Here is an 18,012-nt window from a genome sequence, read left to right as displayed (position 1 = left end):
CAGAAGAACTGTTAACTAGCTTTATAAAAAAAGAACGAAATACACAGAAGTAGTACTTAAGTTTGTGGTCCCCATTTCAAATCGTCAATGCCAGTTAAACACAAGTCAAAGACCTTGACAGGTTAAAAAAAAAGTTTCCCAAGGAAAAACAAGAATTCAAATATAGATGATGATGTAACCCTTCTGACAATGTGACCTGTACCAAGTTTTCATCCATAGTTATGTCAAACCAAAATGTTTAAACAATTCTGCCATATAAAAACATGAAGTTACAAACAGTCATCTTAGGAAAAGATTTAAAAAAAATCTAAAAAATGCAACGTTAAATAAGATACAAGTAGAGCCAAGATAGGCCCTGATGTTGCAAACACTTTGGAATATACTTGACTTTGTGTACAGATGTAGAGTTAAGCAGATATAAACAAAGTATTACAGCATCAGGATCTTATAAGGAAATACAGGTAACTCTTTAAATATGACTCTTTATATTCAGAGTCTCATACATGTATGAGAAATCAATCATTACTTCTCTACTCACTGGCACAGCTTTTTAAAGTAATTATGACATGTTTTGAAATGCAATTTACATTGTTTCTAGTAAAGTAAACAAGGCAATTCATGGACACAAGCAATATTAAAAAGAACTAACACTCTGAAAAGAAGTCATCAGAATTAAAAGGAGGTTTATAATACCACAGAGACATCATCATCATTAGCTTTTGGAAGACGCAACGTATCTCACTCTGCTTAAGTTTCTTAGCTTTTATTGGCTTACATAACTGTGAAAGGCCATTTTTTTTTTTTACTTAATCCAGTGTCTTTTAAAAAAAATATTGACAAAAACTTGTTGCAGCTATATTTAAATTAATAGATTGAAATTCATCTGAAAGCAAAACTAAAGTTCCTAGGCTAAAGCATTCAGATGGGCTCAGATTTGGTTTGTGGACATGAACACAAAAAAATAAATGTTTTAGTAGCTTTTTTGGCACTTATATGCAAAAAGCTGTAAGGAGGTTAAGTACATCTTCTCCCCTCCAGTAAAACAGCTAAAGTGACCAGTCCACAATGAAACTGTACAAGGCAGTAATTCACATTTAAAGAGCAAACCTGATTGCAGTTATGAGCACAACAAACCCTCATAACTTAAGAATACTATTTTTATTTAATTTGAAAAATTATACTGATTTTTACTCTAAATACATTCATTCCCAGCCTACATTTTACAATAAACTCACAATTCTCAAACACACACACAACCAAGTTATAAATCCCTGAAATATGGATTTATTATAGGAATACTGATAAAAGCTTAACAGAGATACAAATTATGCTTTACAAAGTGTCTACCTTCACATTTACTATCTGAACATCTGATCATTGGCAGATGCATCACTCCCACTGTTATACACCAATACCACCTTCTCAGATCAAGTTGTTTAAAACAGAAATCACAACAGTACCTAGTTACTTAAAAGCATATTCCCTCCCCTGTCCCCACTTCACAATGTTTAACTTCTAACTTGTAGTTCGACACTTGGAGGGAGGAAAGAAGTGAAGAAGGGTGGGGGAAAAACGTTATTTTTTCCCAGCCCAAACTTGTCATTACAGGAAAGTTCAACAATTTATTTCATGCATGTCTTTGCAATATTTAGTGCATCTACACAATACATCTTTGACATAATTTTTTGGTGCTTCCTCATCCCACGTATCTTATGACCCTGCCTTTACCAGTGGATCCTTAGACTCCTGAAATAACTCACAGGGGCTGGTGCTGCTTCTTTGTAGGAAATGCAGGACAATTTTCAACTAAAAGGCACTCAGTTGTGGGTGCAAGTACCAGCAAAGCAAATGCAAAACTTGTGACTTTATTAAACTGGGAGAAACGGTTGTAAACTGTATCAGATTTACTGGACTGAAGTTAAGAACTTTCTCCCAAGGCCTGAAAAAAATGTTTAAATCAGCTATAGAGTTTATGCATGTGCACACAGATGCATGTGCACACAGATAGCCAATATAGGTTCACCCTATTCTTCTATAGTTCTAAGAGGAAAAAGTGTAAGTCTACAGTATAAAGTGACTCTTTTAAAACTTTTTCTGGGACAGCACTGACTGTCAATGTTTCTGCACTCTGAACAGTAATTAAATCTGTAGAGTAGTAGAAGTTCTTTCTTTGAGAATAAGAACATGAACACACACTATTACTTATTTTTTCTACTGAAAAAAACAGCTACTGAACTTAAGAATACAGCTTTCCTCAAGCATGGGTCTTCCTTGTCTTTGTTAGGCTGGAAAAGTGTTGTGCAAAACAGAATCGCTTCCCTGAGGCAAAGCTCTTCAAGTCATGCCTGGCTAAGTCCTGTCCAGAGATCACACTACATTTTTTATTTTGTGTTTGAAGCTTTTGGCACAAAGGGACCTTGAAATCTCTCTCTGCAGTTTCCTGATGTTACTGGTTTAGAGTAATACAATAATACAACAGGGTAGGGATCACAAATACTTCACTCTCACTCATTCTGGGCATCCACGTTAACTCATTAAATTCTTCTTCCTCATCAATAACACTAGAACTTCAGTCTAGCATCTGTCTTCATTAAGGAGTAGTATCAGCCTCCCCAAGATTTAAAATGTTGCCAGCTGGTCTCAGATTCCAAAATAAGGCAACAGAAAACAGCCCTTGGGTTCAGTGAAGGTTTAACCAAATGAAACTGATGTCCTATGATATACAGGTCACACTAAGTGATCTATTGATCCCTTCTGGTCCTATGAAAAACCTGCAGGGAGCAGATGTTGAAGAGGATCACCATGCTTCTATTCTAACATACATAAACAGCAAAAGCCTTGGAGGCAAGTCACTTGGTCTTTCTAGTTTTCCTCTTAAAAAAACAAATTGAACTTTTTCACTTAAAGCAATCCATAAGCAAAGCTATAGTATTTGCAGCCGCCTAGGCATACTAGATAAGTTAATGTTGGTACTCTTTGACATACAGGCAGCTGTTTTCCAACTATATACTGCATGAAGCCATATTCCATGCTATTTTCTACTTAACGTGGACATGCCGTTAAATGACAAAGCCCTGAGTGGGTACTGGAGAAACAGATTTTAAAGCTGTTTTCTCCACTTAGAACTGAAAGCTGTGGCACACACTATGACCCAGCACTAGTATGCAAACCACTAACTAAGGCTCAAGGTCAACCATTCTTAACTTGTGTAGCACAAGACAATCATACCATCAACAAGCTAAAAGACCAGTTAAGCACTTCTTTAAAAGTTCCAGAATTTAAATAAAAAAACAAAACAAAAAAACCCCAACCCCTCATAGGCAAGGGCACTTTTAAGAAAGATACTCTTAAACTTTTGGTTTGTAAAAATAGACACCACACTCACATTCAAGGGACATCCTTCACTTTTAGGCCGTTGTCACAAATCTGATTCTTTATTTTTCTGAAATAAACACTATTAACATAAGACTCAAAAACAAAAACTCCAACTTTCAGTCTTAGAAGAGGTGTGGTTCAATGCCCATATCACATGTAACAAGAAAACTTCCTTAAGAAAAGGAAAAAAAATATTGTAAAGTCTTTCATAAGGATGAAAATACAACCCTTATATTCTTCTCATTAGTTTGTATAGAAGTGGGCATCAAAAAAATCCTGCTTTTCTCCCCCCTGGAGTTGTTCGTGCTATGATGCTTGACGAACTTTTTGCCATTCAACAAATTCATCCAGGAGAACAGGCCCTAGAAATAGCAGAAGTTTAGAGTTTTATGTTTGCAACGCCTTAAAAAAAAGGGGGGGGGAGGAGGAGAGGGGGCTATAAACAATAGAAACGTTTAGTCTGGGGAGTTCAATATTAATCCTTAGGAAGGAGTCTATGAAAATTAAAAATCATACCACACCAAAAAGCCAAAGAACAGAGTTATTTGGGGCTGGGATGAAGTTTAAAGCATTTGACAGAATAGGTACTATGAAAGTAGAAAGAAGACATTAAATTAACATCTTAATAAGGTTTTACTGTAAACAAAGAATTCCTTTTTGCTAGACATTTCAAAATTGCATGTAATCACCTATAATGAAACATAACACGAGATGCTATTTGCAATAAAATATAGTATAACTGATTGTATTTTAGTTCTGACTAGTAAAAAGGACACACAACTGCTCCATGGATTGGCAATTGGTTGTTTTATAACTTAACTGGCACTTAGCATTCACTGGCTCAAATGAAGCCTTTTGCCAAACCCATGGTATCATACATAAGCTGAAAGACAGTGAACCAGATCCTAATTTGGTATAAACTGACACAGCCACATCATCACATTAGTAATATCAAATACCTGCTGAGGATCTAGCCTATTCCTGGGTACAGACAGACCTATGATTGCATTAGTAAGTACAAGCTGTTATGATGCAACTCTTATTGCTGCAGAATCATGCAGATGTAAGACTGCAATTTTAATACTGCTTCATTTAGGGTCAAAGGACAATTTAGCTAACTTTTATTGCTACAGGATCATTTGGACAGAACAGTTAAATTGTAAAAGCTGGTATACAACATGTAGTAACAGCTCCCCCTGCCCATTTAAAGTAGCCACAATGTACTTTTGTCAATGTCCCCTTAAGTATAACTCCATATTTTAAAATAAAACTTAATGTGGCATTTCCTGGAACTTTGTTTCTACTACATTGAGAACTGGCAATATAGAAACTATACTTCAATCAATTGTTACAAATACTTACATGCACCATCTTCATCATAGTTGCTAAGATCTGCATGGACAGTCCTGCTGAATTCTAACACGTTGTACCACTGATCTTTGTTCATAACTCTATACTTTGATTGCTAGGGAAAATAAAATATTTTGAATACATATTAAATAAACAGGGGATATATAATATAATCTCCCTCTCATATATGTATGTGTGTGTATGTATATATATTTTTTATAATATTTCTTGACAATTTCATTATTGGAGACTGGCACACAATTTCATCAGTTTACAAGATATCCATCAGTTTGGCATCTAAAGACATATGACACCAGCTAAACACCAATGATAAAAGAATGGTGAGGCCATATTCCACGCAAAGTGGTAACCAAAGGGATTTATTTGAGGAAAAAAAAAATCAAGTTGGTAAATAGCCTGAAGATGACAAAATAGACAGGAAATCTAGTGCCTGTTATTGGGAAGCTTGGACAAGAGATGAGTTACATTTTGGCATAAATGTAATCAGGCTTATACTCATCTGAGTTTCTAACAGGAACAGTTTCCACAAATGTGAACTTGCCTTCACTCCAATGTATGATTTAAAGTAGATGTGCAAAGATATTCACTCTGGGACATGAAATGACCTATGAAGGTGGCATGGCCCCTAATTCTGAATTTACTTTTCTATTCTGAGAAGTAAGACATTTCAGCTACTTATCCAACAGCTCCCTTTGACTCAGGAGGGTGGTAGGAATGAGGTGGGAAAAAAAAACCTTCTGTGAAACATACAGAAGTTATTGCTATTTCATAAATGTGCCAACCAAGGGAAAAATGGAAAAGCAATAGAGCTGTATCCACAAACAAAGGAGCACAACCTCCAACTTCTCTTTATAGCAACTCACTGCACTGGTACCACTGAAAAAGAAGTTTATTTAAGTATTTAGTAAAAACACATACCTCCAAGTACTGGTAAAATACTGAAAACAGTGGCCAAGTTCTTCCAAGCAAAAGAGCTAACATAGATTTTGCAGTGTCAATATCAAGACTTCGTTGGTCTTTATCCTAAAATTAAAAATAAAGAAGTAGTACTCAAAATACCTGACCTCACACAGCTTGCTATCATATTTTGTTTCTTGTAAATGATTTAAACAGACTTACCCTTGCAAAATCAAAGGCATATCTGTAGATATTCTTAAAGGAAGAAAAGTCATTCAGTTGTGACCGCAAAAAGTCAAATTTACTTTGCAACTTTTCTGTGCTGTCACACCTTAAAGTAAATAAACAACAACATGAATTTCAGAAGAGCAAATAAAAAAAGGAGGAAAGACCGTATGTACAATTAAGAGTTTACATTTCTAGTGAGCAAAGATCAATTGCCCAGGAAATAAATAATATAAACCCTGATTTTAGAAGTGTTGAAAAAAATATACTGTATAAAATCTCTCCTTTCACTTTTCAACATACAGCATTTTTGATTCCGAAGTTTCAAATGCTGCCACTTTTCACATTTAACAGGTATAAGGTATTTAATAGGTAAAAATTATAAGAAATAAGGTATTCACTGCAGGTATTCTATGGGATTATGAGTGGCATAAACTTTTCAGAAGCAAAGGCTCTATGCATCAACCCTGTTAAAGTTATATAACTTGATTTAAAGTTATGAACAGATAGAGGCATAGCAGGAACTGCTCAGTGGCCATTTAACTGAAAAGAAAATTAATAAAGTATTAAAAACAAGATGTCTATAAGCTCCTGCTTATGAAGTTACTATGCTAAACACTTGCCATAAAAATAGTCTGTATTGAATATTTTTTTCAGCTTTGCATCCCTTTTCTTAAATAAAGAATATTGGTTAGATTACCAACACAAGAAGATCTAATTTACATGCCTGAATCCCCCAGTAGGGATTCACTTGAAGAAAGAATACCTGTTTATATCACACATCCATTCCCTGGTGATCCTACTGTGCAGACTACACAGCATATCAAGAACCTTCCAGTACAGTTGCAGAGGTCCTGTGTCTCCTTCCCACCTGTATCCTCCTAATCCTTAGTTTTATTAGTCCAGTGATTCTCAACCAGGGTGCCAGAGCACCCTGGGGTGCTGCCGGATCCCTTGAAGGGTGATGCAAGGTATGAGAACATAAGCAAGGTACAAGGAGACAAGCTACGCAGATAGGACAAACACAGGCTTCTCCCGGCCCGGTCACTCTCTCACTCCTACTACCTCCTTACATGGGCTAGGCAAACACTGTAATGTATAAATTAGTTTAAAATTGGTTGCCACTCAATTCACAAACATTATGGAAAAGGTTCTTCAAGACTAATGAGGAGTGCCTTGACTCAAAAATAAAGGCTGAGAACTACTGTGTATCCCCTGGCAAAGGAATATTATATTTACTCAAATCCAAGATGAGATGCCTCTTTCCTCCTCCTCCCTCCACAAATCAGCATGGGGAGAAAAAGCCCCTTGTCCTTGATTCGAGCACAAAGTGGAGGGAGGGGGCAGGCAGCTACACTCTGGCCCCAAGCTCAGGGCAGGAGCAGAGGCAGCACCATAGCAGCTGCTTGTACCCTGCTCTGCCTGACCACAGCAGCCTTTGCCCGCCTCCTGCCCCAGCCTGTCCCTGCAGCCTCTGCTCCCTCTCTCCGCTCTTCCAGTCAAGCACTGCCCTGGCTCAGTTCCCTCCTGGGCACGGAGCTGATGGAAACATGCTTTTAGACCTGGGAGGGAATCAAGCTGAAACCATGTCTGACAGTGGGAGGGGGAGGAGGGGAAGGCAGAGGCTCTGGGAAAGCAGAGGGCAAGGGGGCCACCTGCTGCTGCTTTCCCTGCTGTACAAGTAGGGAGACAGGAGAAACTTAAGACAACCCTTCAATAGTTAGATTCTCTATCTGGAAAATGATAACAAGTATATTAATTTTCCATATACAGAATTTAATTATTGGAGGGGGGGCGGGGGGGGGGAAGGCATGGGGTTTTCAAATTCAGAGTTGGATTGAGATAAATCCAATAATTATGAATCTTTTCTACCTTTGTGACTACCACCTGGTAAACTTTTTTTTTTGCTTGTGACGGCCTTCCTCTGCTCATTATAGTGTGTACTCAACAAGAATTATTAGTTACATATATAATTCATGTGTTAACTTTATGAATAGCTGCCTTAAAATAAATGTGCAAATTACTAAATTGTTTGGACCATATTTCTGGTCTAAACAGCTACTAATTTAATTTAATTAAACTAAATTAGTTTTTTTTTAATTTATATTCATCAAAAAAATCCAAACATTAAAATATTCTCCCCAAGTTTTAATAACAAAGTTAATTATTTTTACACAAACATTATATAATCTTGCATCTCTAGAGGGGGTTATAAATAATCCTCTCTAGAGATGCAAGCAAAGAGTTTATCTACTGGAACCCTGCCCAACCGTAACATGCTCCCCTGCACTTGCAGTTGGAGTACAGACTCGTCAGAGCAGGCAGTGAAGGTGTGTAAGACACCACGTATAATTATGGCAAACTGCAAGAGTAAATATAGATCATAACATAAGTAATTTTTAGATCTGTTTCATTAAATATGGCACAAGTACAAAAGGAATTCGCTTGTATATAGAAAAGCCAGTCTACGATGAATATAAGCACCTAACTCAATTATCTCCTCATGATTTTTCTCGCAAATTATTTTTAATTCAGATTAAAATGTGTGTAATATTGATAACGTATACCACCAATGATAAGTATTTTACTATATATATTGTGGTAGGGGATTCATTTCCTGTGCTATATGCATGAGAAAACTGCTTTGGCATCCTGCTGCAAGAGCCAGAGCCAGCAAATTTTAGGATAAAGTTAGTCTCACAATTTATTTATTTTTTTTAAATCAAAATCAATCATTTCTATGGCCATAATTTCTTCCTTAGGTCATAGAAAAAAATGCCTTGTACAGCCTCCAAGACACCAAACTTTCTTGAAAATTCAGTGTCAGATATCAGTGATGACTTATCCACTTAAAAAATAAGAAAAAAAAAAGAACCCCCCCCCCCACAGAATGACATGTTATTGTGCAGCATTTGAACAATACACGAGTCACACCAACACTAAACCCCCAAACAAATATTGCAGTAAGCGTGCTTTGTTTGAATCTTATTTAAAATGCAAAAGAGAACGAAAACTGGCCTGTGGTTTCCACCATCCGTGCTATCACAGTTGATCCAAATCAACACAAAACTACACTACCGGACTGGATCCATACTGCTTGTAGCTCCAGTTATATAAAGCATCACCTCTGCAACATCTTCCAAATAAGGGGAAGCCTAACAGAGAGCCTCAAGACCCAAAGTAGCACAGCCACAACAGGAGCAGCAGACTAACACATTCTCACCGCCCCAACAGTCCCATAATGTAAGCCAATCAACGGAACAAAACTTAAAATTCCCTGGGCCAGAGAGAGTAAATAAGGGGGAAATGACTCTGTAGCCAGCAGTTAGCGTATTCAGCTGAGTTGGGGAAGGAGTTCTAGGTTATGGTGCTTCCTCTGAGGACTGATTCTGGATTTGACTCAATTACTGTTTAATGAAAAAAAATTCAGTGGTACACGATAACCAGGAGGAGTAGAAGTATACCCACTTTGGAAATCTAGGCATTTTTCCTTCTACTTTCTGGATCTAAAATGGGCTTAGTTAGGAGCTAGGTGCCAAATCACTCATAATGGTGAAGTTTTAGGCAAGCCCAGCAGCAGATCTTTAAGTCTGAAGAACTTTTAAACAGAACAGTATGTGGTGTGGCAGCTGAGGAGAGAGTTTTGGGTACTGCATTTTTGGACTTAGAAAGAATTAAGATATAGCTTGGATCTAGCTTCCATGACTACTCCAGCAGGGTTCTTAGTAAGATTTACAAAAAACATCTACCTACATCATTAGATAATTGAATGACTTGGGCCTTTATTTCTGTAGCTCAGTTGATAGATAGTGATTACCTAAGGCCAGAGATTCCCAACCCAGGGGATATGGCCCAATACCAAGTTGCAATGGGTTGGCTGCCTGTCTGCAGGAAGGTTTGCTGCCGAACCCAAAGTGACCCACATACTGCAGACCAGCAGTCAACTCTTTTCAGTCCGCGGTATGCCGGTCACTTCTGGACTGCAGTATGCTGGTCTGCAGTTTGCTGGTCCATGGTTTGTCAGTCTGCAGTCTAAAAAAGGATGCATAGGCTAGTGTTAAAGCAAGGGTTCAAACTCTGAGCTAAACAGTTGAACCTATAAGCAAGTTACCAGGAGGGAAGGAGAATACCTCTAGTCTGGGGATTAAGGTACTCCCTTGGGAAGTGAAAAACGAGATTTTGCATTTTAGTCTCCTGTTTTCTGGGCAAGAGCTCCGACCACTTGAGTATTACTTAAAATGTAAGTATCCCCACTACTGCCTCCTTCTCCAGTCTTGTTTTAAATGAAGAGTGAAAGTAGTTACATAGTCATAGGAAAGAATTCCAGGCTGTGGATCCTGAGAGGGTAGGAGCACCTGCCTGCAGCACTGATTTGGTGCCTAAATTCTGGAAAAGGGTAGGAGTACAGAAATATCACTGTTCCCAGGATTTTCTGTTGGCTAATTCTAGATGGTTTCCCCGCCTATTATTTTTTTTTGTATCATCATTCTAAACCACTTAAAATTTCCTCATGAATGCAATATGGAACGCAGGCACCTAACTAAGGATTCCAGATTCCACTCCGGTGTGGGGAGCTGGTGATAGGGGTGCAGGGGATGGAGAAGGGAGAGGAAACAGACCATACTAAGTGAAGCATCAATGTCCTTTGTTCTATTCATCTTCTGATCTGCTTAAAACGCTTTTGTAAATCCTCTATGTAACATCCTATGTGCAAATAGATAAAGAACAGCTTTTTTTCCTGAAGCCTATTAAAAAGAGGGATGGATTGGAGATCCTGAGAGGCTTGGGATCAGGAAGTCCAACCTTAACCTACCCTCCTGCCACCACGTGTTGAGCGGAGTGTCTGCACTTTATCATGACCTCTGATGGGGAAAACAAGCTACTTGAACCAAGTGTTGGGTGGTAAAAGATTATGTAGACAATGCACAGCCTGGGCTGACTTTTTTCCCTGAACACCTATTGATAGAGGCAAAGAATTTTGCACTTACGATCTCCCAGCAGGATCCTGGCAACTAGAGGAACACAGAGGTTGAGTCTGGCCTTGCTCTTTTTCCACTTCACTACCAACATTATGGGGAAAAAAGAGCTTCTCTGGCTCAAGAATAATCCTACTGATGAATATCAAAGACTACCATGAACAAGTGAGATAAGAGTGTTTCTCAAAGAAAAGGAAGGAATATTTTATAAATAGAAAGTATTATGCAACCTAAATATTACTTGTTACTACCACCCGTCTACCCATTATGATAAGAGTGACAGACAGTATTAGAGGATCAAAATTAGTTTCCAGCCTTTACTTAGCCAAACTGCTAAGGGGGAAGAAACAGTACCCACCACAATGCCCTCAGCAATATTCCCACACCTATTCCATCAACCTTTTGCTGACTACAGCTACATTCAAAAACATGATTAAGGCATTAGTTTATTAGGGTCACACAAAACCAAACTGATGTTCTAGTGGCAGATTGCAGCTATTCCTAGGGACTGATTGAGGAAAGGTTTGAACTGCTGACCTGAAGGAAAAATGTTCTTTAACTTGTTAAGCCTGCATAGTACCCAGAAATGGAAAGGATAATTAATTAATCTGCTGCTTCAAAACAAATTGAATATATCACAATATATATAAAAAATAAAGCTCTTACTGTAATGAGGTCATCCCCTTTAACCATTCTTCCTTGGTAAAAAAACCCATGCTTTCAGCCTCTAATTTCCAAGCTAAAACTAGCATAATGATCTAGAGAAAGAGGGAAAGAGAGGAATATTCACCAAACAAAGAAGAAAAATACTATTACTGTAACTTAGCAGTAGTGATTGATCTCTAGTTGTTCATAAAGAAAATTTCATGCATTTAGGAATAAAAATGGTTTAACTGTATTTTAAAATGTATTAACATTTTAAATTATTTAAATATATAGAATAATCTTTCCCTTAAATGTTATATTCTTAAGAACTTTATCTGACGTTTAAAATCTTGATTGAAATCCTCATATTGAAATCTTAAGAACAAGAAAATCCCCCAAACTAAAAAGCCACAATAAATTTCCCTGTTACTTACTGTAGTTACTCTTATTTGCCTAAATCTAAATAAAATCAAATTATTTACTCAGAATTCCCATTAGTGTGCAATAATAAAACCTACATTTTCAGGCTCAACACCAATGTCTTCACAGAACTTTTCCATACCTTCTGGTCCTACAACTTCATCAGGACCTTAAAAAACAAAGAGAAACTAGACTGAACTATACAAAAGTATTGAAATTTATGAGCAGTACTGATGCATACAAACATAAAAGCTGCCAACTGAAAAGTATATTTGAAAACTGACACCATAAGGAACTGTTTGCATTCATTTCAATAGTTTGTGAGTTAGAAACAAACTCCATCTACAACATGAGGATGGATGAAGAGAGGGTACCAGTTACGACCCTTAAAAAGATGTAACGGCCAATGCAACTCAATCACCTTTAGCATGCTTTGACATACAATATATCTACAATGCAATCATAACAGTAATACTTAAGTCAGCTTTAAACTACCTAGGTTAGATTACACCAGGACTACCTGGCTAGCACAGTGTGGGCCAATTCTTCTGTTTCTCAGATAGGCTTGAGGCTTGCATTAAGCTCTCTTGCTATGACTAGACTGCTTACAGACCCAGAATTAGCTAATTTAACTCTAGCTTGCATACCTCTATGTCACAGTGCACTGTTGACATATCCCCAGTAAACAAGAAGCCCTATAACTATTTTGTCAAGAAAGCATTTGCTCAAAGTAACTTGTTTTTGTTACTACTATTTTAAGTACTGCAGACTTGGTTTAAAAGCAGATATGCAAGGGGAAGAACTCTCAAATCATATGGAATTAATTATTTCATAGATTAATGAATTTTCTTATTAAGTTTTCCATAATCTCCACTTCATAAGTTGGTATTTTATATGTATTGTTGTTATAAAAATAGTGAAATAAGTTTAATATGTACAAAGAAATAAATTAAGTATAAAATTATTATAATTTCAATTAGAACTGGAATGATGTTTTTCTACATTGTAGGTTGCTACTTGTTTCCTTTTTGTACAAAAAGGCTTTTTAGAAGCAGCAAGACTGGCACGTTAAAAAGCATGTACAGGCATATTCTTGCAGTTTATCCATTAAATTGTTTCAGCAAACCTCTTTTGGGTACTACAAATATTTCTGCTGAGCTTATTGCAACAACTGCTCCTTCTGGACTATTAGTGAAGTTGATGGACACATTGTTAGCAGTTCTCCTCACATACCATTGGAGAGATGCTAGAGATAAAACAGATACTATTTTACTATCTATTAAAACATGACTATCTATACACATGCTGGTTCACATTCTAATTAGAGTGCATCAGAGCAGACTCAATTAAGAGTCTGTTCCGCCTTGCAATTAGAACACTCCAGCACTGCTTCACCGCCATGTGTATTAAGCCCCTGCACATTTTAAAATGGCTGAGGGGTTGCTTTATGTAAACCTCATTGACTATGATTTAGCTAAAGCACCCTTGTGGCCATTTTTAAGTGTGGGGAGGTGTAATACACATGACAATGAGGTGTTTCAATTAAAGTGGCTTTTTGGGAACTGCTATAATTAAAATGCACCCCACCTCCCGAGCATGTGTATAGGCAGCCTGCATTTTTAAACCCCAAGTGGTTGATGTTAGGTTTACAGGACAAAGTAGTAATTTTAGAAATTATTTTTTTGTCACCCATGAATAATGTAAGGGACCCATTACTGTATTATTGTTTATATCCTGTCATACATCTTAAGTTATGTGCATTATGTCTATCACCTTTCATAAAACTCCCTTTTATAGGTTGGCAATTACAACATATTTAAATATCTGGTGTGGCCTAGAGTGGTAGTCTAGTCAGAATGCTCTGAGTTGTTGTTTTTATATGGAATAAGTTTGCGTTGGACAGATGGGAAAGCAAATGTGGGTCTCCTGCAAGGTATTGCACAGTACAATCACTGGTTTAAAAAAGTATGTACGACAGTATACAGATGTCAAGTACCTGATTTTGTGAAGAAATAAATGACACAGAAGATGATAATAATTTAAGCATCAATCTAGAGAACACATATACATAAGAAATTTTCTCTGTCATTAACAGGCCCACAGACTTTGATGGGCATTAATTGACCACATTTTCAGCACTAGGTTCTTAGCACAAGGCACTATTACAAAACCCATGCAAATAAGTGTTATAACCTCACTGTTGTTAATTGTTCTCTCACAATGCATTACAGTTAAAAAAAATTATTACATGTTTAAACAAAAATATATAATGCACTAATATGCAATAATAGTTTGTGTGTGTGTGTGTATATATATATATATATATTATACTTCTACATTTAAAAAGTGTGTATACACACACACACTTTTTAAATGTAAAAGTACATTTAAAATGTAAAAAAAAATGTGCACGGAGGCATCTGTGTAAGTAATACCTGCACACGTATGCGCACATTTTTTTTTAATTGTGAAAGTAAAAAAAAAAAAAAAGATACATATAGTCCAAGCGTATAAATACAGATCACCAAATGAAGCAGATCAGCTGTGCCAGGATGCGTTCCAGTGCATTTGAACTGCATCAGGTGATCTGCAGTTAATATGCTGATCCTGTCGGACAATGGGCAACACATACCCAGAGATGTGCCCCAGGGGACCTTTGGGGTGTGTCTCTGTAAGCAGGGAATGCCAGCTCCAGTATGGTCCTGGAGCTGAGACCACCAGTTAGCTGACTGGCATTCCAGTGCTGGGATGCACATGAGCAAGGTCACTGCACTGGCTCCCAGCCCCAGGACCATTCTGATCAGCCGGAGTATAAGATTTGGTACTGGAGCATTGACATGAGTTCTTGGGGCTTCAGAGGCCTGATCCCACATGCCCTAGGAATGGGGATTTCCAGGGCATGCCAGAATCAGTCCCCTGAAGCTCTGGGGGCACCTGCCTGGGGTGGCTGGAGCGTGAGAGCAGCTCCATGCTGCCTGCACTCTCATGCCTTAAATAAACGCGTTGGGTGCAAAACAGTTGCATAAGATCATACCCATGTCACAGCCACAAACTTTGGGCATTTGTGGCATGACAAGGGTATGGAAGTCTGTTTGCTTGGCCTTTGTGCCACCATAAAAAAATGTTATGGCAGCACTAAGGCAACATCTGTTTATATCCCAAGACTCCATATAATAAAACTAAATGCCATTTGCATTTAGTTCATACAAAGCTAGTATTAACCATAAGCCCATGCAACTGAAAGCCTTTAGTTTTCCCAAAAGAAAGCTGTGGCAGATAGAGAGTCCAAGCTAACATGCCTCAAACCTGATTTTGGAGGTATCACTGTTAGGGCTAAAAGGGTAGTTCTACTACTACTTCATTTCTGGAAAAACTGTCAATAGGAATACTAACTAACTAGTGTCAGTTTTGATGCAGATGCTTGATCCAATTTCTACCCAATAAAAACTATGAACTCGTTGGAATGGCTAGCAAAGACATCCTGTCATCCAACTATTTAGGATAGATTTTTATCAAGCAGCCTAAAAAAGGAAGGCTCTGCAAATCATTAAACAATTAAATTGGGCCTTGGAAACTGTTAATGAACAGGAGACAAAAAGCCACCCTTCCCCCCATGAGCGTTTAATAAATTATGCAAAGGAGATAGTTTTGTTAAGATGAACAATTAGTTACAAAACAGTTAAAGGAGAGCTTCTTTTAACATATTTGTAACAATCCTTTGGCGTTTGAGATGTAAATTTTTGTGTGAATCTTTATATAACTAGTAAGTATAAGCCAATATCAGTTTGCTGTAATGTAAACAAGATAGTACAGGGCTATTAACTATTTAATGACTCTCCTAATTGTTTCATCTACTGCATGGTTTAATTTTGTTTAACCTGAATGCAATGAAACTGTACAGGGAACCATGCCCATACTACCCACCTGCATGCACACACGCACGCACGCACGCACGCACACTAATAGGAAGGACATATCTGAATCAGAACTAAACAGTGTAATAGCAGTTGCCTTACGTAAAGTTACAGTAATAGGCAACCAAAGTGCTGGTAACTGGGAAAGAAAGGACAAACAGATGAAAAATAAAGAGATACACAAGAAGCTGGGTAAACATAACTATTCAAGAAATATGAATCTGCATGCTTCCTGTGGTCTATGTATTCAGAAAAATATAAATGTTAAGAGTCATACATTTAGTTAAATTTGTTTTCAGCTTGAACATTCCCAATAAACCATATTAACATTTAAACATGGCTGCTATTACATTCATACCTGCATATTCATAAAACCAGGCCAGGCACTTCTTGCTTGAAAAATGCTCCTCTCCACTTATCACTTTACCAGAGGCTTGTGATCTGCAATAGCTTACAGAAATATATAAAGATACCCAAGATGTTATATCTCCTGTTCCTCATGTTTAAAAAGATTTTGTACAATGAATTGCAAGCTACTTATTATTAGGTCAAGCCAACATTAACAGTGTGCATCTCTATATCTATAGTCAGACATCGTATTTCGTGTGTGCACCACATGTCATCAGTTTTATGGACACTGAACTGCAAGTGGCTTTCAGAAGCACTAAGCAGCACAAATCAAATTTAAATCAATGGGACCTACAGCGTTCAACAAGGAATTCAGGCTACTTATATTCAAATACCCCAGTTACATACACTTTTTCAATTTAAAGGTCCATATCATTCACATTATCATTTCATTTAAAGAAGTCGTAGCATTTGTCTATGTATATGAGAAAAGTAACAAGCCACAACAAGCAACATGACAATGCAAGTACTAAGAGCCACCGAACATCCTTGAACACTCCTATGGCATCACCGAGATATGCACAGTTCCCTCTACCCTAGAGCCAACATCATGCTATTTTATAATAACAACTCTTTCAATTCAAACAGCAGCCAGTGGTCATTTAAAACTCGTATTCATATCTTTACTTTAATACAAAAACTATAGCACTTGTAAATTCAACACTTAAAACTCAAATCACATCTTTTCAGTTTATGCTACACTGCTCCCTCCTCCCCCCACAAAAAAAAAAAAAAGGCAAAAAATGACAAAGGGGATTTGGAACCACGTGATTGATTCATGATTCAATTTGAAAACAAGACGTGTCAAACTGAGAAAGAAGAATCCCTGTGAGGTGCTGCACATACTGGTCTCCCAGTGCCCCATGTTAAAAATTCAGCAGGAAAAAAAAAAGGGGGGGAGAATATTCAACTAGTTGCAAGATGGTGTTTGGTGTGATGAGCTGCATGCACTGCAATAACATCCCTGTCCGTTTGAGATTTTAAATAAAAATTAACAAACGCAACCATAAAATGAATCTTGCGGAGTTTCGGACACCAACCCTAGGGCAGCATCTGAGAGCTGCTTCTTGCAAGCCTTTGGACATGTCAAAAATGAAACCAAGCCCCTCCCCCTCCTTTCATCTTTTCGCCTCGGTCCCCCGGGATGGCTCTACCAGGCTCCTCGCCTCCTCAGTCCCCTCCTTGCCCCTTGCAAGAGCCCTTCCGAGGCTTCTTAAGAGCCGAAGCGCCGGGACGATGCTCCGCGGAGGCCCCGCAGCTCCGTGGCCGCGCTGGGGGCACGGCCCTGCGAGGTCACGACCCGCCCCCGGGCCCGCAGCACGTGCCCGAACGGCCCCTCGCCCGCCCCCCGCACCTGCCGAGCTTGCACTTCTTGAGGCCGGTCTCGTCCGCCGTTGCCGCCGCCGACTTTCTCTTCTTCTTCACCGGCATCGCCGCGCCGCGCCGCGCCCCTCACAGCCCGGCCGGCGGCAGCCGCGCGCCGCACACGAGCGGGCAGCGGGGACCCGGCAGCGGCTCCAGGGAACGGCAGCGCGACCCGGACGCGAACGCCCGAGCAGGAAGTGACAGCGCACGGGGGCGGTGCCAGCGGGGAGCCCGCCGGGGGGGCGGGGCCAGGGCCAGCAGTGGGAGCAGGTTCGGCGAGCCCCGCCCCGCCCCACCCTCTCTCCCTTGCCGGCGCCACGCCCCTTCCTCGCGGGTGGCCCTGCCCTCTCCCCTATATTCTTAAGTCAGTTGCCAAATCCGCTTAGAATAAGCGGAATTGGGGTTTGTCTTCTTGA

The 18,012-nt window shown here is 38.7% G+C and overlaps 1 protein-coding gene across 1 annotated transcript; it reads right to left on the bottom strand.

Annotated features, from left to right (window-relative positions):
* Nucleotides 1-3,415: 3,415 nt before the first annotated feature.
* DCUN1D5 (defective in cullin neddylation 1 domain containing 5) lies at nucleotides 3,416-17,794 on the bottom strand. The gene is made up of 8 exons (XM_090030149.1): nucleotides 17,586-17,794; nucleotides 16,182-16,273; nucleotides 12,008-12,078; nucleotides 11,511-11,602; nucleotides 5,866-5,974; nucleotides 5,665-5,769; nucleotides 4,738-4,840; nucleotides 3,416-3,737 (listed from the first exon to the last, which is right to left on the bottom strand). Exons 1-8 carry the CDS (start codon nucleotides 17,660-17,662, stop codon nucleotides 3,682-3,684), a joined length of 705 nt encoding a protein of 234 aa, XP_089886275.1. The 5' UTR covers nucleotides 17,663-17,794; the 3' UTR covers nucleotides 3,416-3,681.
* Between the last annotated feature and the right edge of the window lie 218 nt (nucleotides 17,795-18,012).

Source organism: Crocodylus siamensis, chromosome 1 (assembly GCF_052110815.1).
Source record: "Crocodylus siamensis isolate JL-2025a chromosome 1, ASM5211081v1, whole genome shotgun sequence".
Lineage (NCBI taxonomy): Eukaryota > Metazoa > Chordata > Crocodylia > Crocodylidae > Crocodylus > Crocodylus siamensis.
Note: the sequence above shows the minus strand (reverse complement) of the source record. Positions and strands in the feature narration are given on the sequence as shown.

What these genes read in the sequence shown, in the direction of transcription:
- DCUN1D5 (XM_090030149.1), bottom strand. Translation starts at nt 17,662, where the DNA reads ATGCCGGTGAAGAAGAAGAGAAAGTCGGCGGCGGCAACGGCGGACGAG. An exon ending in ATGCCTTTGATTTTGCAAGG is followed by an intron (nt 5,770 to 5,865) that starts GTAAGTCTGTTT and finishes TTTTAATTTTAG; the next exon opens with GATAAAGACCAACGAAGTCT. An exon ending in TATTTTACCAGTACTTGGAG is followed by an intron (nt 4,841 to 5,664) that starts GTATGTGTTTTT and finishes TATTTTCCCTAG; the next exon opens with CAATCAAAGTATAGAGTTAT.